The sequence below is a fragment of the Piliocolobus tephrosceles genome, chromosome 3 (assembly GCF_002776525.5).
Source record: "Piliocolobus tephrosceles isolate RC106 chromosome 3, ASM277652v3, whole genome shotgun sequence".
In the NCBI taxonomy this organism is placed as follows: Eukaryota; Metazoa; Chordata; class Mammalia; order Primates; family Cercopithecidae; genus Piliocolobus; species Piliocolobus tephrosceles.
In genome coordinates, this window is record NC_045436.1 from 111,152,262 (window position 1) to 111,178,098 (window position 25,837).

Below are 25,837 nucleotides of genomic sequence, written 5' to 3' on the forward strand. Positions count from 1 at the left end.
TAAAAACATCAACAGGGCACTTCCACTGTGCCCCTTGGCAAACATAGTCATTTCCTCCGAGAGCTCCTAATATATTTAACTCATATTTTCATTGGTGCCACGCCATAATTTTTGCTTACATATCTGATTTCCTAAAAAGCCTGGAAACTCTTAAGGTCATAATGTGCCTTATTCATCTTTTTATCACCAGTGATACAAGCTAAGCAGGAGTTAGGAAGTTAGTACATCCGGGCTTTATTTAACAAGGTCAACAGAAGCATGGCATATAAAGAAGACTAAGAGATATTTTTCATCAGATTCAATGTTGGCTAAAATTTTACTTCTGGTAGAGTTTCTAGTTTAGAACTCAGGGCTTTAAACAAAACTTGGGAAACATAGAAGTAATATGGAAGAAAACAATTTAGCTGGTTAAAGATCTGGAGAAATAGGCGAGGCATCAGAACTCCTCAATTCATAAAAGAAAAGACTAGTAACTAGAAAGGGATGAGACAGTGTTATGGGGTGACTTGAGGAATACTGAAGTGCTCTCCACTTTGGCAGCTAATCCCCACATTCTCTAAGAATAGCCAAGAATGCCTGGCTCATGCCACCATAGCCAGGTGTCACAGCTGACAGTAGCAGGCAGGCACGTGGAAATGCAGAAATGCTGGGGATACAGGCTAAACAATTTTCTGTGACTGAGACTCTTTGTTCAGATCTCACTGAAATTAGACGGTTAAATGACCCACCCTACCAGAATCTCCTCTCCCACATTTTTCGTAAATTCTAGGATGTTACATAAACTAAGGCCTTAGAAAATGAAATGAGATCCTTGGGGCAGACTGCCGAGGCAGGGAAGCCCAGCCTCAGCCCGAGAGAGACAAAAAAAAAAAGGGCCTTGATCAGGTTTTCTTCTCATCTTCATCCAACCACCCTGACTCCCCTAACATGAAGAAAAGAAATGAAAAGGCATGTGGGGGAAATAAATCTGCAAAAAGCAAGTCCCTCTTTACCTAAATATGTCTCAACTCTGTCAAGACCTACAAGTAGGAGACAAACTGAAAAATAACCCTGCCAATGACAGCCATGTCTGAAAGGTTGTCCCTCCCTAGGCTCAGGGTTAAGAGGAGCTGAGAAGTAGGGGAGAAGAACTAGAAAGAAAAATGCCTTCACAGACACCCAGGGCTCCAGATATTTCTAATTTCCCTCATCTACTCAAGTCCATGGCCCAGAGGGAAATTGGTGGGGCGGAAGGGAGCAGTGAGGGAGAAGGAGACAACTTTAAAAGCAATTTGTTTTGTAATGGGTCAAAATCAAGTTCAAAGAGAAAAAAAAAAGTTATTTCCCTCCAATATACAGTATATCTATAGTCCAAACAGAGGCTGCTTTGTTAGAAGCTTCTAGAAATTCTGCAGACAGCAGAGGTTAACAGAGGCCAATGGAGTTAATTGTTTATAAGGTCCCCTTTGCTCTCTCTTAAAAACAAAAAGCATGTTACATTTTTTCCTGATCCATGGAAGCGGCCCCTCTCATTCTGCTAAATGCTGTCAGTGAGGCCTACAACAAGAGCCCGGCCACCGGCACACCTGTGGACCCTGTTTCACAGCCGGGACGAACTGGGCTCGCCATCAGCAATGAGATCCAGCTGCGCTGTCTGATAGGCTAATGTCCTATATCATGTCCTTCCCTTTCATGTCTCTGGCTCAGGGCTTCCAATTTGACCAGATGCACTGAGAGCTAAAAGCTCCAGGGGGCTGTTCTGAGCTAGTCTGAACAAACAGTGACATTCATTTTATACCATGGAATCTTTATGCTAGAAGGTCCTGTGAAATGTGAGAAGTCAATGTGGACATCCCTGCTGCTGCCAAGAAGTAAAGAACAGGCAGGGCCCCTTACTATCCCAATGGAAAGAGCTGCAACGGTCCTAATGGAAACGCCCCTGCTTCTTACCCGGGCACACTCCACTTTGGCACACTGTCCAGTCTGGCAGGTCACTTGGCCACGATCACACATGCAGAACTCACAGGCCGAGCCCGTCCACATTTCATCCTGGTACCGCACAATCCCATCATAGGAACAGCTCCCGGCAGGAGACATACATTCCTCACAGCATTGCCCATGACGCCGAGCCCTGCTCTGACCCTAGGACACAGGGAGCAAAGTGAGGGGCAGTTCTCAGGAGACAGTGAAACACCCGAGCCAACAGAGGCAGGAGGACCCAAAATACCAAAGCTCTACACGGCTCTTTCCCTGGCCTGATCCACAATGGGCAGGATCCCTTGCACCTCAACCCTTCTTCCTAGGAAGCAGAGCTCTCATATCTTTATGTAACTTTGCAAACATTATACAACTTTTGATTCCCCTGGGAATAAGAAATGCATTCCTTAAATGATCCAGAATATAGCTTAGACAAGTAAGGTACACACTCTCAAATACCTTTCCGCATCTGAGGGGCAGGCAGGCCTGCTTGTGACATCTGACCTCACCCCGGTCACATATACACGTGGTGCAGGCATTTTCACTCCACTGCTCACCATGCTGCGTGAAGACAGGAAAGAAGAACATGGAAAATCAAACATCCCATACATCAAATAGAAGCACTGACACATAAGATACCCAATTTTTACTACATTTGTAAGCTGAGCTACATTGAATGTACTCTTGAGAAATGATAACATTTAGATAGGAATAGTTTCTATGAAGACAGTCAATGAATGTCCAAAGGAGACTTTAGATTAATTTTCATTCACCTATATTCATTCTACAGGTGTGTTGAGGGCCCATTCTGTGCCAGGCACATAGAGACTCGGGACACTGAGATGGGTAGAAAGCACCTGTTGACTGGCTCATCCACGGCATTCTTTAGCTCTTGCCTTTTCCAGGAGGCCCAGCCCTCACTGCCATATACTCACTTTGCCAGCTTCCCTTGCAGCTAGGGCATGGACACTGTCCAACCAGAGGGGACCTCAGGGGAAATTTGCTAGAGTGGCAGAGGTCAAAGTAAAAATTCTCCTCCCACATGAAACAAAATCCCACCCCTCTCTTCTACCAACCTTTAGTAATAGTTGTTTGAGGATGAGCTGCCTGGGGCTGAGGAGGTCTCCTTGGGGATGGGAGGGGACAAGATGAAGGGCAAATGCCAACATGTTAAGGGTGGCAGGTGGAAAGATCAAAAGAGCTTAGATCCTTGAAGGCTTAGATCCTTGAAGGCATCATTGAGACCTGAATTGATAAACCTGCAGCTGCCCCACCCTACCTCTAGACTTTGTGTTAGATAGCATAACTAATATTAGCATTTCAGCCACTTTTACTGTGGGATTTCTGTTCCTTGCAGTTGAAAATGCCATTACAGATATAAAGCCTGTCTCTTCAAAGAACAACTTAGTCTAACAATCCAGTCCAATAAAAATATAATGCAAGCCACATGTGGCCACTGTGTCACGCAGCACAGATCTAGTACATATAAAAATCCTCCCCAATTAGTTATTTTCATTCAGATTTCAAGTGACCTGTCTAGAATTTTTGAGGCACCCATCCCCTAATACTTATTTTCAGATTTTCTACTGAGAGTTATGATCCTAATTTCTATTTAGTCCTTTTTAGAGTGGCTGGTGAGTAAGGGAAGTAATTGAGTTTATTTTTTATGTGTTCTTTGCTTTTGAGTAAGGTAACCTTTTTCTGGACCAGTTAGGCACTCCCAAGACAGAACATTCACTCATTCATTCATCTATTCATTCAATTTTTTAAACTCATCTTTATTTGATGCCTACTACATGTTAGGCACAAAGTTATCCAGGCTACCCAATAGTACTTTTGAGTTTGCAGGTTCTACCACCAACAGCCTCTCGCCTCCCTTCCCTCTCTCTTCTACCACTCCTGGGTTTTCCCCAGTGTAAGATGGCAGGGGTGTGAAGAGACTGTCTCTGGATATCAATGCATAAAATCCAGCCAAAGCAGAGAGACATCCCCAGAGCCTCAAAGCTAAATGTAAACTGATGGTAACCAATAATAGCCCTTTTTATCCCCTTCAAGATGTGTGAACAGTAAGTTCACCAAGGTTCATGAACCAGGTGCTGCTTGCCAGCACATTCCTTTATATTTATAATCCCCTTCAACATAATTTTTTCATACAAGTTTTCTATGAAGAGAAGAGAAAAGCTGTTTATGTACTGAGTTACTAATCCTGGCAGAGTCAGACATGAGGGTGGCGACTTATGGTGGCTGGAGTGGGTGGAGGGCAGATGTGTGAGAACAGATTGTCAAAACATCTACATGGGGAGCATGAAAGCTTACCTCATATACTTGGCCAGCTGCAGAGCAGGATCGTGCAGAGCACTGCGGGCAACATTTTCCAGGGACTCGGACTACAGTTTCATCCTTAACACCCAGAACAGGAACAATCCATCACAAAGTGATATTAATAAGATCCACAACAGCAGGAAAATTTCATTCATAGCCAACTAAATCATGTGCCCCAAGCATCTATAACAACACTTGCCTCTCATTTAACATTTCTTAGTCACCTGGGACTCTAATAAGAATGAACACTTCCAAGGTCAGGGTGCCCTTAAGAAGTCTGTATATGCCTCAAGTCCTGTCTTATTTTAAAAACAAAGAAAAGCACAAATAACAGTATTAATGGTTCTTGGTGTTTTCCAGGCACTGTTCTAAGTGTTTCACATGACCCTATGAGTAGAAGCTCTTATCCTTGCTTTACAAACGAGAATAGTAAAGACCAGGGAGGTGTGTAACTTGCCCAAGGTCACACAGCTAACTTGGTAATGGTAACTGGTTGACAGCAGGACTTCCGAGTACCAACCATACCAACATTTAAGAACACTGATACTCCTGCTGAGTCATCCTGAAACTCAGAAGCGAAGGTATCCTTCCTTTAATAAGCTACTTCACTATTATTTTGCATATATATAAATGTGTACATTTATTTACATGAATGGACACATATTTATATGTGCATTGGAGGGATCTTTCACATGAAAAAAAATCACTCATATCTCTAGCTATCTGGGAATAAGCCAGTGCAGAGAAATGTGGGTGACAGATTAAATACCCAAAGAAGCCTTTCCCAACTGCCCTGTCCCTACATTCTCACCTCTACCACAACCAACATTCCCAGAATATCAGACTATTTGTCTCTGCTGCCCTAAGAAGAATTTTCTTTCTTTAATTTTCATTAATGCCAAAGAGTCAGCCTCTTACTTTGACTTATCACTACAGCCTTCTTCAATGTTGGGAAAGGAGACAAATGAAAGGCAGAGGAAAGGGTGAGAACGAACCAACTGTCAATAACTAAGAAGTGGTAGATCTTATATAGAAGATAAATCTAGAACAGTTGTCTTCACTTTCTCTTATGAGGAGTAGAAAACCAATTTTATTGTCATTGTTACTCTGGTATTCATGCTGCAAGGACAAGAAGGGCCAGTCTACTTGGGAGGGGTGGAGTCACAGAACTGTAATTTTTTGTGGAAAACTCCAAACATACCTCAGCAATTCTTTAACCCCATTTTATATGATGAGTTGGATTCATGTATCACTACCCAACTGGTATTTATTTCAAATGCCTGAACCACTAGAATTAAATTGACAACTATTTTCTCTGTTTTAGGTTGTTTTATTTATTTATTTTTCTATATGCAAAGTATTATGACCATTGATGTTTAATGGAATATGTGGAAATTGAACTTGCACTGCAATCATTTAGCGTTTCTTGACTTCAGACAGACCTCTTCAGTTTAATAAGCTTTCAGTGAGAAAATAAACGTTAGCTGATGTTACACTATTCAGCAACTTTATTATAATAAACAACTGAACTAAGCCTTACACAATGTCAGACAAACAGGAAACAAATGTCAAAATCACAAATCTTGAATAGGCATAGAGTTAGTATCAATCCATCTTAACCGGCATGGAGTAGACTCAAGAACTGTAGCAGAGTCCCCATGAGTATACGCAGGGAGGGAGGTATTACCTGTACGGTGGTTGGTATAGGGCAAATTGTGCTTTCCAAATCTTATTGGCAACATCTAATTACACATCGTATTGACCAAAACAGAATCTTTCTTCAAAAATATAAGCTAATAAGAGCAGGAAGGAAAAGCATTAAAGAGAACATTTTCAGGAAACAAGAGAACTACACGATTGAGAGCTGAGATCCATCTGGACTGGTGCATTACAGCCAGGACTGGAGAGGAAGTAAGAAGAAGCTGAGTAGGGAGGTGGAGCAGTGATGGGAAAGGCTTTTTGATGTACACTTTTGTTGCTACCATACACCTGAATTCTATCATTCTGACCGCCATATACAGGCTCTTCTAACCACAGAGTCTAATATGGGGGCCAACAAACAATGGTCCGTGGGCTAAATCCAGCCCACTGCCTGTTTTGGTAAATAAAGCTTTACTGGAATATAGCCATGCCCATTCATTTACATATTGTCTATGGCTGGTTTTGTGCTACGATGGTATAGTTGAGTAGTTGTTCCAACTGTATGGCACACAAGGTTAAAAATGTTTATTATCTAGTTCTTTATGGAAAAAGTTTGCCAACCCTAGGTCTAATATGGTGCCCTCAGTAAACAGGGGTTTAGTACTAAAACGTATTACTAATGCCACTACAACTTGGGGTAGGACTACTACTAAAGATACATTTAATTATGGTTTCCAGTATTCCTTAAATAAAAATACTTATGATAACGAAGTTTATAATGTATTATGGCTGAAAGCTCTTGACAAAATTTCTCCCCAGCACAATACTCTTGAAAATACGGAAAGACATTAAAACCCCACCAACAAAGAGTAAGACGAACAGTCCACTTCCTGCCATTGCCAGGAGGAAGTCCCACTGACCCTAAGACATTCTATGGCCTGCCATTGCTGTGCAAGCCTAAATAAAAATAAGAACCATCATCTCTTCCCAACTTTCCACCTTCTTAGATCTAACAAAATATGGCCTTCTTTTCTCCAATGTGTGGCTACTGTTGGTTGAGGCAAAGAGTTAGCCCTGGCCCTTCATCTCCCTTAATATCTTTCTTTCTGCATCTAGTCAGAGCCCATGATGTCAAACAATAAAACATGAGTGGGAAGTATGTGTGCTGGGGAAGTAGAGGGAGTGATGAAAAGCAGTGAGGAAGGAGAGTGCCCCAGTATAAAGAATCACAGTCAGAGAGAGGCATGGAAAGAGCCTTCAAAGCAGTGCAGGCTGAGGATCTGAGTTTTTTGTTCCATGTATTCAGAACACAAGAGGGTTGGGCAGTGGAGAAAGAAAAAGAAATGATCTTGGTCAATGTAGCTACACTAAGTGAAAACTTGCCAGATCCTTGGATTAGGAGGCATGCTTATTTCCTAGCATCTGGCTATAAATTCACTTACCCTTGCAGCTTTCAAGCAGTGACTATAGACTGATTTTTCTTGATGAAGGATGAGGAAATAGAAAGAAGGGAACTTGGGAGAAAACTCTGAAAAATGATCAGTAGGAAAGGACAAATATCTTCTACTCATCCTAAGTTCAGAGCTGAGGCAGATTAACAAGAGAAAAGCATAAAAATGTATTTGAGTTTTATGTGACACAGGAACCTTCATAAGGAAATAAAGACCAAAAGAAACACTTAAACCTGAGTGTTTTCTTAGAGCAGCTGTGACAAAGAATGGATAGTCATTCCATTGGGCAAAAAGTATGAACTAATGATAACATACTGAGGAAAAATTTGCAAGGTAAAGGAAAGGGTGATTTTTCTCTGTGTCCCTGTGTCTTCAGAGATAAGGGTGTTCCTTTTGTATAGGTGTAGGTATAAGGACAGCACCTCTCACATGAGAGTCTTAAAACCTGCTTTAGGGAAAGATCTGAAAATGCTTCCTAGGCTTCATGACCTGCTTCAGGGTAGAAAGGCAGGGGGAAGGTCAAAGTGATTTTCCTGCTACTCCCATTTACTCAAATTCCTTCTGCTCAAAATATTCAATATGCCAAGATGCTATATTTGGGATAGCATGTCCAGAAACCCATTAAAGACAAAGAAGTAACATTCTAAAGATTCAGAGAAACAGCAGATTTCTGAAAACTATTTACTACAGGATCTAAAAGAAAATGTTTAAAAGCCATTTTGTAAGTTCAGTAAGATGAAAGAATATGCAGATTTTATCAAACAGAAGCAGGAAGCAATAAAAAATAAACAGGATAAAAAAGTAGATGAACCAATGATAGCAGAAATAAAAAAGAAGAGTTAATTAAAGCAAAATTGTCAAATTAAAATCTGTATTAGAGATACTAGATAGGAATTTAAGAAACTCTTGCCATGCAGAGGAAATGCACAGTGAAAAATGATGAGAGAGAACATGATTGATAATGAGAAGGAAAGAGAGAGGAGCAATCTAAGAGTCATGGATATTTCTGGAGAAGTGAGAATAACTGGAACAGATATGATTAATCAAAGCCATCACTGAAGAAAACATTTCAAAAACTGGAATACAGTCTAAAAGAGCTCCATAATATTCTAGGCAAAAATGTATAAAAAGATAACTCACCTAGAAATATTCTGAAAGATGTTTGAATTATAAAGTAAAGAAACATCCTACAAGAATGCAACAGAGTAAAATTAGCTGCATATAATAGAATAGAAAGCAGACAAACCTCAGATTTCTCCTCCATGGCACTAAATTCCAAAATGCAATGGAAAGGAGTCCATAGGGTCAGGATGGGAAGAGATTATAGTCCTTCCAAATTTTAGATCCCTCCAAATTGTCTTTCATGTATGAAAGCAACAAAAAAGTCATACTCAAATACATAAAGGATCAGAAGACTTACCAATTATCTATCTTTTTTTTTTTTTTTTTTTTTTTTTTTTTGAGACAGGTCTTGCTCTGTCACCCAGGCTGGAGTGCAGTGGCATGATCATGGCTTACTGCAGCCTCAGGCTCCCAGGCTCACGTTGTCCTCCCACCTCAGCCTCCCAAGTAGCTAGGACTATAGGCATGCATCATCATGCCCGGCTAATTTTTGTATTTTTTGTAGACTCAGCGTGTCGCCACATTGCCCAAGATGGTCTCGAACTCCTGGACTCAAGTGATCCACCCCCATAGGCCTCCCAAAGTGCTGGGATCACAAGCGTGAACCACCACACTTGGCCCATCTATCTTTCTTGAAAAAACATCCAAAGATAAGTTCAAACTACTCAGATTAATTAATATTAGATTTGATAAAAGTATGGCATTAAAATTCTCACAAGAACTCTCATCAGACTAAACAAACCATTTCAGTAAGCCTACAGAAACGTGGAAGGGTTCTGGTTATGGCTCTGTTCACAAAGCATCTGGACAAAAGTTGAAAGCAGGCAACTTCAGTATGAATTTACATCCTTCGTTAGAAGAATAACCCCTTATGTGAACATAAGGAATTTCTCCTCTTGTCGAGGATTATCACCAACTTTTAAAATGTGATTATAACTATGCTAACAAACATAACTACATTTTGTTACCAAAATATTGGAATGAATTTTCCTCCCCTCTCCACCACCAAATCTATCTTGGTCTTTTTGAATGGTGGAAATATGGATGATTGTTTTCCTTTCTGCTTGTCCACCCTTGCCAAACTTTCATTAATGATTACAAAATTCCTTTTGAAATTTAAAAAATAAAAATAAAAACCTTACATTAAAAATCACGACAATCCTTGAAGATAGGTTGTAGATTTTTCCAGAATTCAAGACCTGAAAATACATTTCTACTGATAAACTTGTGTTTTCCTTATATTTAATGATGTAATGTATATAAAACTCTTGGAAGGGCTTGATGTTAGCAAACATCATTATTATGATTATTATTAGGCTGGTGCAAAAGTAATGGGCATTACAAAGACCGCAATTACTTTTGCACCAGCCAGCATTATATATAAATGTGTAATTCATTATTCCAGGATTAGTACTGTACTGATTAAAAATACAAGTCACATGTAGTCTTCTGAGATTGCAGTGTAGAACTGTTCAGGTTAAAAGTGCTGACACCATGAGCAAGTTACTTACACTCTCTGGACCTCAGTTTTATCAGCTATAGAATAGAAATCGTAATAATAGCTCCTACTTTGTAGTGCTGTTATAAGAATTTAAAAGCTCTTATAATTAATGGCTGACACATAGACACATAGTAAACACCTGTGATAGTGGTAGTGATGGTGGTGGTGATGGTGGTGGTCATGGTGATAGTGATGGTGGTGGTAATGGTGGTGGTGATGGTGATGGTTGGATGGTGGTGGTGATGGTGGTGGTGATGGTGATGGTTGGATGGTGGTGATGGTGGTGGTGATTGATGGTGGTGGTGATGTTGGTAGTGATGGTGGTGGTGATGGTGGTGGTGATGGTGATAGTGATGGTGGTGGTGATGGTGGTGGTGATGGTGATGGTTGGATGGTGGTGGTGATGGTGATGGTGATGGTGATGGTTGGATGGTGGTGATGGTGGTGGTGATTGATGGTGGTGGTGATGTTGGTAGTGATGGTGGTGGTGATGGTGGTGGTGATGGTGATAGTGATGGTGGTGGTGGTAGGTATGGTAGAGGTGAGGTGATATTTTCCACAATAGCACTGAGTTGATAGCACCCCTTTGGATCATCAGAACAACCAGTATATTTGTTAACAAACTGTATCATTAGGTATGATAAACCTCCAAAATTTAATAGTGATATTAAATCAAGAAAAATGGTTTTAAATGATCTGACAGTTGAGATTTTTTGTATGTAATGGCAAAAATATAGACTTGATGATACAACAGTGATTAAAATCAATCTATTTCCAAGTCTTCAGAATTGCTTGCATATTAATTAGTTCTAAAATATGGTACCAAATTTCATCTTTTTACATTAATTATGTATATCAACACAAACTGTAAGTGAATATTGCACATGAAGCTAGAGTTTATGTTTAATGATTTTTAAGATGAGAAATAGTACTTTCAATTATTCCAGTAGCTGGTCCCCTAATATGCAGTCTGAGGTCACATTTTTTAAGATTTAAAGCTGAAGGTCTCCAATGGACTCTTCTTTCCATTCCTTCTTCCCACCTGCCTTATTGTTATCATGGCAAACTGCTTAATTATCCTTCGTACCCCAGGGGACTAGGCCCCAAAATGGGCTTAATCAGAATGCCTCAACACTAGAGTGTCCTCCAAATGTAAGAGCACTAGAACAAGACACTGTGCAACTCTATCAACAAGCTCATCTGCCATCTTAAAGCAAGGACATGGCTTTGTGATGAATTGGGACATGAGACATGAGCACAGTAGTTGGTGTGGTGTGGATAATACAATCTAGTCTTTCAATTAGATACATTTCTCCTTTATTTGGCATTTAGCATTTCTTGTCTAATTGCCTTTTGTCACCTTTAAAAATATTGCCCAATTTGTCACAATATGCTATGTCATTGATTTTGTTTTATTTGACACAAAGTACTGCTTTGTATCAACTGAATGTGGGCTTCCAGCTTTTCCTTAGATCAAAAAATGAGCTATTTTTCGACTGGAGGCAAACTCCTTTCATGGTTATATATCAACTCCACGGAACATCCATTGGAGCCTCTGGAAGAGTAAAAAACTATAACATAAAATATCATGTATACCACATTTATTTGCAATTGATTTTCTCTTCTAAATTTGTGTGAAGAGTCTAATGTTTTGAGAATCAGATCAGCTTTAAATGAACAACAAAATCCCACTATCTTAAATGTCCTCCAGAGAAAATCCTTTGATAATTTGAATCATTATCCTATAAGAATTAAATTGTGTACATCTGGATAATCATGTTCAAAGATATGCATTATGTCTTTAAAAAGCAGACTATACCTATGCATTGAAAAACAATAACAAATCTAATCACACTATTAAATTTTCCAGATGTTTAGCCTGATATTTCTGGAGCATCTGCCATTAGAGCTGGAGGCTTCCTTGTGTGAACCCTCAAGGCTCAGTTAGTTGCATTATATAACAATTAGCCTAAGTGGCTGGTAATTAGACCTATCTGTAGTTTCTAAGGGTAAAAGAAATGTCTCAGAGGTGGTCTCCAAAATTATAAGGAAAACGAAAAGGTCTTTGCTTCTTGTTTCTAGTGCTTCTGAGGCTTGCCTGCCATACTCTCAGAAGAGACTCCAAGTTCTTCAGTAGCCTGTGAAGTCTGCATCCTTAGGTTGTCTTCCTTACCTGGTTACAAAATAGAGGCTGACACTGAGCTGTGAAGCACTGGGCAACCCCATTTCTACACAGACATTTGGCACACCGGCTCAGCTGCCAGTCCTCCCCATCCTGAAACACACGGCCTTCATAGGAACAGGGTTCTGGAAGGTCAAAGAAAAAAGGATTACTAGTAGGATGGCATTTGCTGATCCCAGGGCTGACTGCATGGAGGTGCAGCCAGTGCAGTTGCACAGGGCCCACTGGTCAGAAGCCCAGTGCACAGAAGGAGGTCCTGTATTTGGTGTGCAATGCTCAGCAGTCACTATCTTGAAATCTCTGAATTTGTGTTTTATAGGTGAAGCTTTGAGGCTCAGCTCATGTATGGTCCCACCTGCTGCTGCCTTCCTGGGATGAGTTCTCAGCTACAAGCTCCTCCACTCCGTCCCAATGAATGCTGTCATCCCCAACCCTCTTGGGGGCTGGTGCCAGGAGGTTGCATGCGCCCTATGCACCAAGTCACAGGGTAGAGTCTGGGGTGTCTGTGAGCGTATCCTCTCACCCTTCATTCCCAGGCTCGAGGGAGGAAAACATTAAGTAGCAACTAAAAAACTTGACAAATATGACAGGTTGAGAGAAAGAGATCACAGAGGCAAACAAAAAAACAACAACAAAAAAGCTTTTTCCCCTCTTGATTTTTGAACAAGGGACCCTAGAGTTTTGCAAATTATGTTGTTGGCCCCAGTTGATCCTCCAATCTTTCCAGGAAAATACTTCCAAATTCTTTCTCATGGAGAGTCAATGAGAAAGCCTCTGAGGACCTAAGAAAGAATCCCACAAACTCAGACAACCCCCACACCACCCCCAACTTTGTTGTTTCAAGTATTTTCACTTATAGGGTTGGTTATTTAGCCCAAAACATCTGTCAGTCCTTTTCTGGTAGGTGACATCTGAAATGCATGAGGCAAGCATTTTCCTTTCATCAATTCTTGGGCATACTTTTTCATCCCTGGAACTCTCCAGGGTAAATAAAGGATTACTGGAAATGGAATAACTGGGGATCGGAAAGAAATGAGGTATCTTTTTAACGAGAAAAAGCAAGAATAGAGTGTGCGTTCCAGTTGTTGTTAAATAAAAGTATTCTAGCTATTATATGTCGTGAGAGAGCATAATACAGCAATGCCAATAATTCCTATTTATTATATAGTATACACTACCTAGTTATAAAAATGGAAAGGGACATAGATCCTCAAAATGTAATAAAAAGAGTATGGGAACAAGCATGAATTCCAAGGAGAGGGCCTAAAAGTCTGACCCCGGCTTGCTGAACAAAATCTGGGTGTCTTGGTTTCTAGGCGGGCATACTTTCTTCAGTGGGGATGAAATAAAGATAAATAAAAGGCATGCTTCCTATTGTGTGTATCTTGGAGAAAGATGTTATGTCATCTCAAAGACAAGCCAACAGAATTAGTGTTGACAATACTAAACAGAGAACTGATTTATTCCTTTTTCTGTCCACTAAGGAGGCAAAAGGAACCACCTTGGCCTTATGGAATCATATCAAAGGATCTTTTCCCTATTTCCTCGCATCTAAGAAGCTGTGAATGCAGAGGGATAAATATCAGAAACTCACAGAATCTCAAATTCGGAAGGGCACTTAAGGATTTGTTCCAATCTCACTCTCTGGGACACTCCATCCTGCCAAGTGCAAGGTTTTGCACTTGGTTCCAACATGGAATTGGGTTAGGAAATCTTTGAGCCACAAGGGGCAAAAAAGAGTAGAGTTGGGGTATTGCCACGTGAACCTCCCGAGCAAAGAGGGTCCACTTCTACAAGCTCATACTCACTCCCAGGGCCCACACAAACTGGGCAGCAGCTTCCTTCAGGGATGAATGCCAGCTCCTGGTGTCCACATGACAGCGGTGGGCATGGTTGAGGGGTACATCGGACTTCCCCATGATTGCAAGAGCACACACTACATGGAGAAGAGGCCCATTCTGTTCCATGCTGTGTGTCAGGGAGACAAACAAACAAACAAAAAAGTTAGTGCCAAAATACAGGTTTTCATTCAGCCAAACAGAAACAAATCTTCTTTTACACAAACTAAGGATGGAGCTCAGGGAAAGGCAGAAGAAAGCTATGAGCTTGCAAAGTTGAGAGTGGAATTTGCAATGTTCCAAGTCAAAGGCCAGTTTAAGCATGGACTTCTCTTTCTATTACCCTAAGATTTTTTATTTACAAATTTCAGAAAATTTGTAAATACAAAATACAAAAAGAAAATAAAAAGATAACCTAGTCTCCTATCATTTAAAACATTCGATAAAGTCCCAGTTCAAATACACATATATTTACTGTGTTCTTCATAATGACTATATCCTTTTCAGGAGCTCTCTCTGATCCTGTTTCCTTTCTTGGACTTTACTTTTTATCTTGATTAGTTCCCATATTCCGCTCCCCCCTTCTCTCTCTCTCTCTCTCTCTGTCTGTCTCTCTCTGTTCCAGTGATCTCATGGTCCTGAGGAAAGTGCAATAGCCAACAGGGAGCACAAGAAGGCCATAATGTACGCAAGCAGTGAGTTGCACAAACCAAGGATTTACTTGGCCACATGTACGTTCTCAGATCCCAGCTCAGCCCTTCCTGCCTTGGAAACTATAGGTAAGTGACTTAATCTTTTTCAATCTCAGTTTCTTCGTCTATAATAATTAAATGGTATGACAACATTCCCTTCACCAGTGGGCTCTTCCAAGGGTTAAATGAGGTGGCCTGCTAAAGAGCCACCCACGTGTGCAGTGCACTGGTGCTCAATCCAGAGTAGAACAGTGTTACTCAGGGATAGGGAGATGTTGGCCAAAGGCTACAAACTTCCAGCTATTAGATGAACAAGTTCTGAGGATCTAAGGTACACCATGGGAGGTAATGGATGAGTTAATTAATTTGATTGTGGTAATGATTATACAATATATACGCATATCCAACTGTGTTGTACATCTTGACTACATTTGATCTTCATTTGTCAATTAAACATCTTAAAATAAAAAGATGCTCAATCTTCTCCCATTTCTATTGAATGAGTTCCTGACTTTCCTCCCTTCTTCCACACCTTGTGTTGATTGTAAGTAGTAGGCATGGACACAGATACAAAGGCCAAGTCCTGTCCCATCCATTTTTACTTCTGCTACAATTATATATAAATTTTAAATTTAGTACAGCATAGAAATGGGCAAGTCCACAAACTGTGGGCTAATAAAAGACAGGGCAATTGCCCTTTATTCTTGAAAAGGCCTACACATGAAAGCAAAGAAAGAACTTAAAAGAAAATTGATAGGTTTGAATGAGTTAAATTTTTTAAATCTGCCAAAAATACATCATTAAAATATACAAAATAAAATTAAAAGGCAAAGGACAAACTGACTTTAAAAATTACAGATTATATTAATTAGAACTAAACTCTAGTATATAAAAGCATTTATAAGAAGAAAAAGACCTTTCAAATTTTAAAAATAGCAATAAACTTATAGAATGTTCAAATTTATTAATTGTAAAAAATACTAATTATAAAATAAAACTTGGATAACATTTTAAATATCTGATATGAAAAGACTTTAAAGTTCACGGTACCTAGAGCTGGTGAAGCTACAGTGAAGGGAAAGAAATTCTCTCACACACAAAGCGTTCCCTTGTGATAACACCTGGAATCACTCAACCAGGAGAGGCCTCCCCGGGATAATCACACTTGAAAAGAGGATGCACTATCTGTGGTATTTCCCCTGGGCTTACCACTAGACACAGAAGACTTACATTTTAATGACTAAAGATGTCACAGCTTCAATACCCAAACTCTTTAGATGCTTTGACCTACTAATTTCACTTTTTGTAATGATTAATGACACACAAAAGGCTTAAATACAAGAAACTCCATCTATTGTTCTTTAGAGTGAAATTGGAAATATTTTAGTGAAAACTGGAAGCTACACAAATATCTAATAACAGGGAATCATGTTCTCCAAGAGTACACTAAGGAACTATTTATAATATAATGTTATATAAAAAGGCAAGACATAAAACACAGCATAATTCCAATTACGTTAAAACATATATCTGTATGTATTACCTATCTTCACTGCCAATTCCTCCACCCAAACCAAAAGAATATTAACAGTGGTTTTCAGAGTATTTGGATTACTGGTGATATTTTTTCTGCTTGTATACTTTTTTCTTTTCCAAATTTTCCCCAATAAAATATTTTTTGTCATCAGAAAGCAAACTATTGTTTAAAATATCTAATTAATCATTTATATATTTTAAAGTCAAAATTAAAGTCTTAATTTCAAGACTCTATAGTCTTTAAATTATATATATATTTGACTATATATATTTAAAGTAAAATCTTAAAATCTTAATTTAAAGACTGTATAGAACAACTTGAAGTAAACTTCATTTTATTAAAAATTAGAAGACTGCTCTAAACATCTAGACATTTCATTTCATAAAACAAGACCTTTTGTTACTACCAAGAAACACCACTGTTGTTTCCAAAACATCGCAGCCACACTACCTTTCAGACAGAGACCAGAAAAGTTCATTACAACAACAGCCTGTGTATCACCAAAGTTGTTCATCTGTAATATAAGAGGGCTGTATTCGCTGACCTCTTCAGTACCCACTCTCTCTCATCACGTAAATTTATTATCTAACTCAAGAGAAGTAAAATTAAGCAATGGGTTCTCCCTTCCCAAAAGCTTGAGAATTGTGGGAATTAAGAATAACATTCAGGCCGGGCACAGTGACTCATGCCTGTAATCCCAGCACTTTGGGAGGCCGAGGTGAGTGGGTCACTTGAGGTCAGGAGTTCGAGACCAGCCTGGTCAAAATGGTGAATCCCCATCTCCACTAAAAACACAAAAATTATCTGGGTGCGGTGGCAGATGCCAATAGTCTCAGCTACTTGGGAGTCTGAGGCACGAGAATCACTTGAACTTGAGAGACGGGGGTTCCAGTGAGCCAAGATCATGAGAGATTCCATCTCAAAAAAAAAAAAAAAAAGTCTCCACTGCTTGATGTCAAAGCCATGGAAGAAAGTCCAGATGGTGATCCAAAGTGTGTGGCGTGATGAAGTGATGAAAAGAAATCCCTCTACTCGGGAGGCTGAGGCAGGAGAATGGCGTAAACCCGGGAGGCGGAGCTTGCAGTGAGCTGAGATCCGGCCACTGCACTCCAGCCTGGGCGACAGAGCGAGACTCCGTCTCAAAAAAAAAAAAAAAAAAAAAAAAGAAATCCCTCTCACATCTCTCCGGGAGACCAGTCACCTAAGTTCGCTCCATTTTTATCTCTTATGCCTGTCCCTGAAACAGTGACACCTCCTTCCCCAGAGTGAGCGTTCTGAGGATTGACAATGCATGCAAAGCACCCAGCCTAGAGATCAAGGCATCAGCACATGCATATACACACACACACACACACACACACATACACACACACATATATATATCAGTAGTTTTCTTCATATACATTTATGAAAGCATTATTTTTCATAAACACTGTAGCAGCAAAGAGAGCTCTGTAAAATGAAGGAATAATAGATACACAAAGCAACGCTCCCACAGGACCCTGTTTTACCTGTGCCATCTTAACCTCATTAATACCTTTTTGAAAACATGACATCTTGACACTGGGCAGAAGTGAACTCTGCAGACAACATCTTAAATATATTCTCCTGCATAGTCAACTAACAAGTTGGCTTGACTGTTGACACAAGTCCAAAAGAAAGATAAGGTCATAAAGCATTTACCTGGCTTACTGACAGAACAAAAAAATAATTTTTCTTCATATAATTTGTTCCTGTTATGGAGTTATAGATCCAGAATACTAAATATCTGGGAACGTTCAATGAATATTATAATTACATCCTCTACTTTGAGGAGAACAAGGCTGAAGAATTCAATACTTATTTCTTGCCTCACATACATAAATTAGTTCTCCTTTTAGCCTCACAAACAAAGAGAACAGGCCTGTCCCTTCCTAGTCCTCTATTTAATCGGGTTGGGCACTAGGGCATTACCACCTGCCATTTCACTTTTCAGTAAACCTTCAAGTCCCATCTACCCAGATTTGACATTATCTGGTGCTGAGGTTAGATTAGTAAAGAAGAAAAGGGGATTCATGGTCCTTTCCCCTCCCTTTCACAAGGTAATTTGTGGGGAAAGCACAGAAAAAAAATACTCAAACAACACTAAAACACATTTGAGGCTTGCCTCCCTGGCTGGTTGGCATGGCAAGGCACAAATCCAAAAGTTAATTTCAAAGTATAGCTTTGTGAAGGTCATAGATGAAATGATCCCCCAAATCCTGGCTGTAATAAACTCATGCAACACTCTCAAATAACCTGGAGTCAGCCAAAAGGTTCAAGAGTTTTCCTCACTCCAGGAAAGATCTTGAGACTTGTCTTGACTTGCTGAAATGCCAGTTGTATAAGACGCTGCCTCCTCTGCAAGCAAAGGAGGACCTCTCTGGAGGCTCTGCTGTTTTATTAAAGGGTAGTCTTCTCATGCAGCCCTTAGTTCAGCCAGTCCTTCACTTTTCTTTGTTTGAACCATGCTCTTCGGGGACAGTATCACTTCAACTGCCTCCCCTCCTGCCATACCCAGTCTATCCTAAATCCTCTTCTCAAAATCTATCTTAGGGGAAATCTTCCACTTCAAATCACCATTCCAAAGTTCTTAAAATGCCAGGCTATTTTACAGCTACTGCAAGTCTCCATTACCTCCCCTAGGGTGGCAAGCCAGAGGCCAAAGAGAGAGGATCACTGCTATTCAGCAGGAGGGAAAAGTACCCTGGAAACTGCTCCCCAAACAAGCAAGACAGGAAATGCTACAAGAGTCAAAAATAAACAAACAAACAAACAAAACTAGTGATGCAAGTGATGAGGTGAGACCCAGACCAGACCAGACAAACATTTAACCCACTCAAGAAAATTAATACACTAAGGAGTGTTTGGTAAGAACCTAGAGGAAGTGAAGAAAGAAAGAGAGGAAGGACAGAAAGACAAGAAACATAATTATGTTAACTTTATTAAGACTAAAATTAGAAGATTTTTTCTCACCTTAAAAAAAATCCATCTATTTGAAGAAGCAATCCACTGGAGATTTTTTCCCCAAAAAACTATGGTTTTGAAATTCATCCTTTTGCTCAGTTACATCAAATACCAGAAATATAGCATTTTCAGAGGGAGTAAATTTTGAAAGTCACATATGGAAAAGCAACACATGGGTATATTCTTACCCAGTTTAGAGCTTTCTGCATGGTGCATTATTGCAGAGGGATGAACCACAAGGGAAGCGGGAAGAGGAAAGACCAGCGGGAGAACTTTCTGAACTCTCCCTGCAAAAGTGGGAGGCTAGGAGGATTTATAACTAACCCACGGCAGATCTGTGCTCTTAGAGCTACCCAGCCACCTGGTTAATGACCAACATGCCCTTAAGATGAGGTCATGGAGAAGCTGGAGAAAAGATGTACTAATTTTTTGAGTTTTTATTCACCCATGTTTATTGAGCACCTACTCTGGGAAAAGTTCAGTGCTAAATGCCACATAAGTGAGAGGCAGGGAAGATAATTATAAAAATATAGAAAATATTGTCAATATTCTCAGGCATCTTAAATTAAGAAAAGAAGACTGCACATGTGCACACACATGACATGAGAAACATATGATGTCATTAGTGTGGTCCATGCAAAGATTTGCTGAATTCTGATCTCCCATGTCCCTGGTACCACCTCTTATTTGATATGTCTGTTTTCTTTTTCCCCTAGATCCTGGACTTATTTTGGCTCCTAAGAACTCCTTCACTTGAAAGATTCAGGTTGGTATTTTTCACCCTGAATCATACAGTTAACATAATCATTCTGAACTGGCATTATTTTCATTACCACTCGGCCCTGCAGCACTTCTCAGTTCATAGGGATTTTCGTCTGTGACATTTAAAGACAACACTACCCTACATAACACAGGCTGAATTGAGCAGCACATAGTGGTACATGGTCTGAAGACATTCTCAGTGTAGATCCTGCTTGGGTGTCTTTCAGCAACACATTGTGCAGAAGCGAAACAGTGGCTTCCTTGTGTAATTAGGAAACAGTGGCTTGAGTAAGATAATCCTGTCCCATAGGGAAATGAGCACTGTGCTTTCTGAGTTTCAGGTTCCCACACTGAATAACAGCCTAAAGTAGATATATCAAATCCTACTCACCTGTGCTCTCTCCTGAATAGAGAGACACTAACTTGGGGAAAGTTTTGTATCAGCTGGAAGATGAGGATTAAAGCAAAGTCTCTTTCCATCATATTCAACCTTACCTACCACCTCAGGTAACATTTACATATCAATGAAGATAAACTGTCTATTTTCATAATTTCTATTATAGACTTTGCAGTTGTACTTTTAAATCATATTTCGTATTTCCAAATTAATCCTGAAAGATCTGAAATGAGAAAGTATAATTTTTAAAACTTGAGAATAGATTTCTAGTCCTGTAGTTCTAAACAGGGGGATGGTGAGCATTTTGCCCCCAAGGGAAATTTGGCCATGTCTGCAAACATTTCTGGTTGTCATGACAGAGAGATGCTACTAGCATCTAGTGGGAAGAGAACAGGGATGCTGCTAAATGTCCTGCAATGCAAAGAACAGCTCCCACAACAAAGCTTAAAATACCAGGATTGCTAAGTTGAAATTTTCAACTATAGTAAAAAGAGCCCTGAATTAGGAGTCAGAAGACCGGGGTTCTAGACCAAGTTATACTATTTATTAGTAATAGGACATTGGGCAAGTACCTAAGCTCTTTGCAATTAATTTTTTTCATATTTAACATGGAAGTAATAATGTCTGCTCTACTCACCAGCTCAGAATTGTTTGTAACTATCAAATTTAAAATGTATGTAGTACGCAAAAGGAAGGAGGTACTTTTATTATTTAGCATCACAACTTCTTCAACATCAACATCCTCAGACATAAATTCAATCTACAAATATTTATGTAGAGCCTACAGAATGTTTTACTCTTATACAAGAAACCTATATGCTCACAGAACGTCAGTTGAGCTTCAGATCCTCCACAATCCAGGCAAAGAAAAAAACTCTCATCACCACAAGTTTAACATTCAGTTTTTCTCTTGTCAGAGATTTGCAGACACAGAAACAACCTTGGGTCAGAAAACACTTACCTCATGGATTTTCTTTTCATAATGGCAAGATCCTGGAGTCTTCAAAACACACTCAGGGCAGCATTGGTTGGCAGCAATTTGAAGCACTTCTCCCTGAGCGTTTAAAAGCAGTTCAAAGTAAAACAGCATTAGCACACACCGAGTCACAATAGTTCATCAGACCCCAAGTCATCTTACATTCACTAAATCTCATGCATTTCTGAGGTGACAACAACAGACTGGATTAAAAGAATAGACCGAAAAAAAAGGTTCTGTGTCCAGACAAGCTTCACTCAAAGATAAAATGAACCCCCTTTGTAAAAGTAATTTCCTTGAAAAAAATGTCTACAACTTTTCACATGTGATGAAGTTGAGACTTTGTTTCACTAGAAACCCTCGGAGATTCACACAAGATAAGCAGTTTCCCCCTGCCAAGAAGAGGAAGAAGACTCAGGTGGGGGATGGCCACAGAGCTGGCAGGTCTCCCAGCTGTCTGGTGTCTTAGACAGCCTAGTGCAGCCAGTGCAGCAGCTGAAGTTCTCATGGGTAACTTTTACTTGGGACAAGAGGTTGCAGGACAAAGTTCTGAGAGGAAGTAATATCTCTGCAGAGGTATCATATATACACACTGGGGTAAGCTGAGTAGAATTCCTAAGCTCTAGTAAAGATCTACATTGTTTTCAGGGCTTCTACAATTGCAATTGTGTTTCTTCATACTATCAAGAGAATAGGCTACCACCTGGTACCCCAGGATTTACTGAGGAGGTGTCACATGTCAACCATCCAATCACCACTGTAAAGAATCTGTTTATCTAAGAGTTATTAAAAATACAGAGTGAAGAGCATTAGCTTGTCTTTGAGACCCATGACTCTCATATTGAATCTTCTTACTCATGCTGCTCCTCTACTTAGGATTTTCTCGAGTCTAGTGATGTGACAGAACAGGCAATGAGTGATTTTGACCATAAATGGTAGGAGACCCTACATTAGCCAGGAAATCATGACTTATCCACAGGATAAAAGTCTACCAAATTTCAACCAGTGCAATTTTTTTTAAAAAATGTGTGTGTCTGTGTGTGTGTGCATGTGTGGTAATGTTATTAATATTTATTATTTATTTATTTTTGGTTGCTTCCATTTAAAAAAATTGTACCTATGAGAGAATTCTAACATCATATAATTATATCTACAAGAATGGACGGGAAATAGGACTAAGTTTTTACAACCATGAATCCACTAAACAGACAAATACATCAATAAAGTGACCACCAAATTTCTATTTTTTTGATAAAGAATAAAACTTATATGACATGGCATTTTATGAAATTATACATACTATGCAACATTAATCACTTTTCAGAAAAGTGTCCTCTGAACCCCAAGATAAAACTACACTTGTCTGATTTCCATTAAAACAATTAGAGAAACTACATTAGCCTAATTTCCACTAAGAATTTCATACAGATAGATAATGACATGATCTAAGTGCTGATATTCTAACATGGAAGCCAGGAGCAAGGGAGAAAGACAGGTAGAATGGAAGACTTCAAGGAATGTTTCATGCCCCCAAATTAGTTTTCTTTGTTTTACATAAAAGCTAATTTTCAGATTTAGCCCTCAAAGCTCATGTTATAAATATAATATGCATGTGTGTGTGAATGTATGTGTATGTGTGTGTGTGTATATATGTGTGTGTGTGTGTGTGTGTGTGTGTATATATATATATATTTTTTTTTTTTTTTTTTTGCTAGTGGCAGTAGCGGGAGGGGAGAGGATGGTTCCCAACTTGGTCTATCTATTGAACTTCTGGTGGAACATGAAAGAGTTAAGTTAAAAGAGGAATAAAAATTTTGCCACAATAGCAAAGACTCAGAATCAACCCAAATGTCCATCAGTGACAGACTGGATTAAGAAAATGTGGCACATATACACCATGGAATACCATGCAGCCATAAAAAAGGATGACTTCGTGTCCTTTGTAGGGATATGGATGCAGCTGAAAACCATCATTCTCAGCAAACTATCGCAAGAACAGAAAACCAAACACCACATGTTCTCACTCATAGGTGGGAATTGAACAATGACATCACTTGGACTCGGGAAGAGGAACATCACACACTGGGGCCTATTGTGGGGAGGGGGTGGGGGGTAGGGACATCATTAGGAGATATACCTAATATAAATGACGAGTTAATGGGTGCAGCACACCAACATGGCACATGTATACGTATGTAACAAACCTGCACATTGTGCACATGTACCCTAGAACTTAAAGTATAATAATAATAAAAAAAAATTATGCCAGGACAACAGGCATAAACCAGACTGCTCAAGGGAAACCAGACATTTGGTTATACTTGGTGGAAACTAGAACCCTAGTTACAAAAGAGTCTGGGAAATATTTTTAGCTTTTCTGCTTCTATTATAAAGGAAGACAGGCTAGAAGAGGGTTGCACTAGATGTTAAGTGAGCCTATGTACCTGACCTGTTACCCATTTGTTAAATATGGGGGCAGGCACAGTGGCCCATCCCTGTAATCCAGCACTTTGGGAACCTGAGGTGGGAGGATCACTTAAAGCCAGAAGTTCAAGACAAGCCTGGGCAACATAGCAAAACCCTGTCTATACAAAACAAAATGCAAAAATTAGCGGGCATGGTGGCACATGCCTATAGTCCTAGCTATTAAGGAGGCTGAGGCAGGAGAATCACTTGAGCCCAGAAGTTCAAAGCTGCAGTGAGCTATGACTGCACCACTGCACTCCAGCCTGTGTGACAGAACCAGACCCAGTCTCTAAAAAATAAATAAATAAATATTAGAGAGCACATGGATGAATATATTCCAAAAAAAATCGAATATTATAACAATTTTATTATGGTGATATTGTTTGGCTGTGTCCCCACCCAAATTTCATCTTGAACTGTAGCTCCCATAATCCCTACATGATACTGAATAGGTCTCACAAGATCTGATGGTTTTATAAATGGCAGTTCCCTTGCACAACTCTCTTGCCAGCCGTCATGTAAGACATGTCTTTGATCCTCCTTTGCCTTCTACCATGATTATAAGGCCTCCCCAGCCATGTGGAATTGTGAGTCCATTAAACCTCTTTTTCATTATATATATATATATATAAATGTGCATGTGGGTGCTTGAAGAATGAGAATCAGGGAGTTCCTGCCACCTAACCATGTAACCCTGAACGGCTTGGTGAGCTGTAGGCTGCATGGAACACAAAGGACTCCTTCTCCAGGCTTTGCAGTGTTGTGCTTTAGAAAGTGATTGCAGGGGCAAAACACATCAGTGAAGATTGCCGGGGGCAAGATTACTTGCTTAGGACCCAGGAGAACCACCAACAATAATGATGACAATTTGATCATTATAGCTAACACTTATTGAGTGCTTACAATAGCAGGGTACTCCTCTACACATTTATATGCATATGTACATATATGCACGTACAGACATATATGTGTGTGTGTGTATATATATATATATAAAGAGAGAGAGAGAAAGTTAATTTAATTTTTACAACAACTTTATTAGGTAAATGTCATTATTATCTGCATTGAGGTTTGCAACCAAAACCTCACCACACAATGCCATGCTCCTTTGCATGGCATTGTCTTTTGTGCAGACATATTCTCCAGAAATCCTTAGACAGGATAGCTTCTGACAGAGCTGGGTCAACTATTCAAGGTTCTAAATACCTTTGGGTTCTTTCTCTCCATCTTTTTCTGCCTGTTTGTCTGTCTTTCTGTCCCTATCCAGCTAGCTATTTTATAGGCAGATAAGATACGGATATGGAATCCACTACCTGTGATTATAGAATGAGTAAATGATAGAAGATAAAGAGTAGTTTTCAGAATTGCCATTGACACTAGGTTATTTCTAGTCAATCCATAACCAAAACAAATTGCTTCAAAAAGATAAAAAATGATAAAAAGAAAAACAAGTCATTAACAGTAATAAGCCCAGTGTGGTGGCTCACACCTATAATCCCAGCACTTTGGGAGGCTGAGGCGGCTGGATCACTTGAGGTCAGGAGTTAGAGACCAGCCTGGCCAACATGGTGAAACTCTGTCTCTACTAAAAAATACAAAATTAGCTGGATGTGGTGGCACATGCCTGTAATCCCAGCTACTTGGGAGGCTGAGGCAGGAGAATCGCTTGAACCCAAGAGGCAGAGGTTATACTGAGCAGAGATCGCACCACTGCACTCCAACCTGGGTAACAGAGTGAAACTCTGTCTAAAATAAAATAATAATTTAATTTAGGAACAGTGAGGATTCAAGAACTTGTGCCACATACTAACATAAGGGTACCACAGCAGATTTGAATAACAGCAACACATGCTACTGAAAGTACAGAGGAAAACTTAAAAGCAACACGGTAGAGTAAAATTCACACTGGGACATGAGCCAAGGCCCAAGGTTCTTGACATAGCCATACCACCTCCTAGCTCTGGGTAAGTGACTAAACCACTAAAAATCAGTTGATTTATTTACAGACT

General features: G+C 39.7%; 1 protein-coding gene across 2 annotated transcripts in view; it reads right to left on the reverse strand.

The window, feature by feature from the left end:
* The window catches only part of FRAS1 (Fraser extracellular matrix complex subunit 1), a 452,974-nt gene that overhangs the window by 260,513 nt on the left and 166,624 nt on the right, over positions 1–25,837 (reverse strand). For both annotated transcript variants that reach the window (XM_023222483.3, XM_023222482.2), the window contains exons 4-9: positions 21,348–21,440; positions 13,984–14,143; positions 12,167–12,300; positions 4,273–4,356; positions 2,416–2,517; positions 1,930–2,121 (exon numbers count right to left, since the gene is read on the reverse strand). In XM_023222483.3, coding sequence (XP_023078251.2) covers positions 1,930–2,121; positions 2,416–2,517; positions 4,273–4,356; positions 12,167–12,300; positions 13,984–14,143; positions 21,348–21,440 — 765 coding nt within the window. The remainder of the gene's footprint in view (positions 1–1,929; positions 2,122–2,415; positions 2,518–4,272; positions 4,357–12,166; positions 12,301–13,983; positions 14,144–21,347; positions 21,441–25,837) is intronic.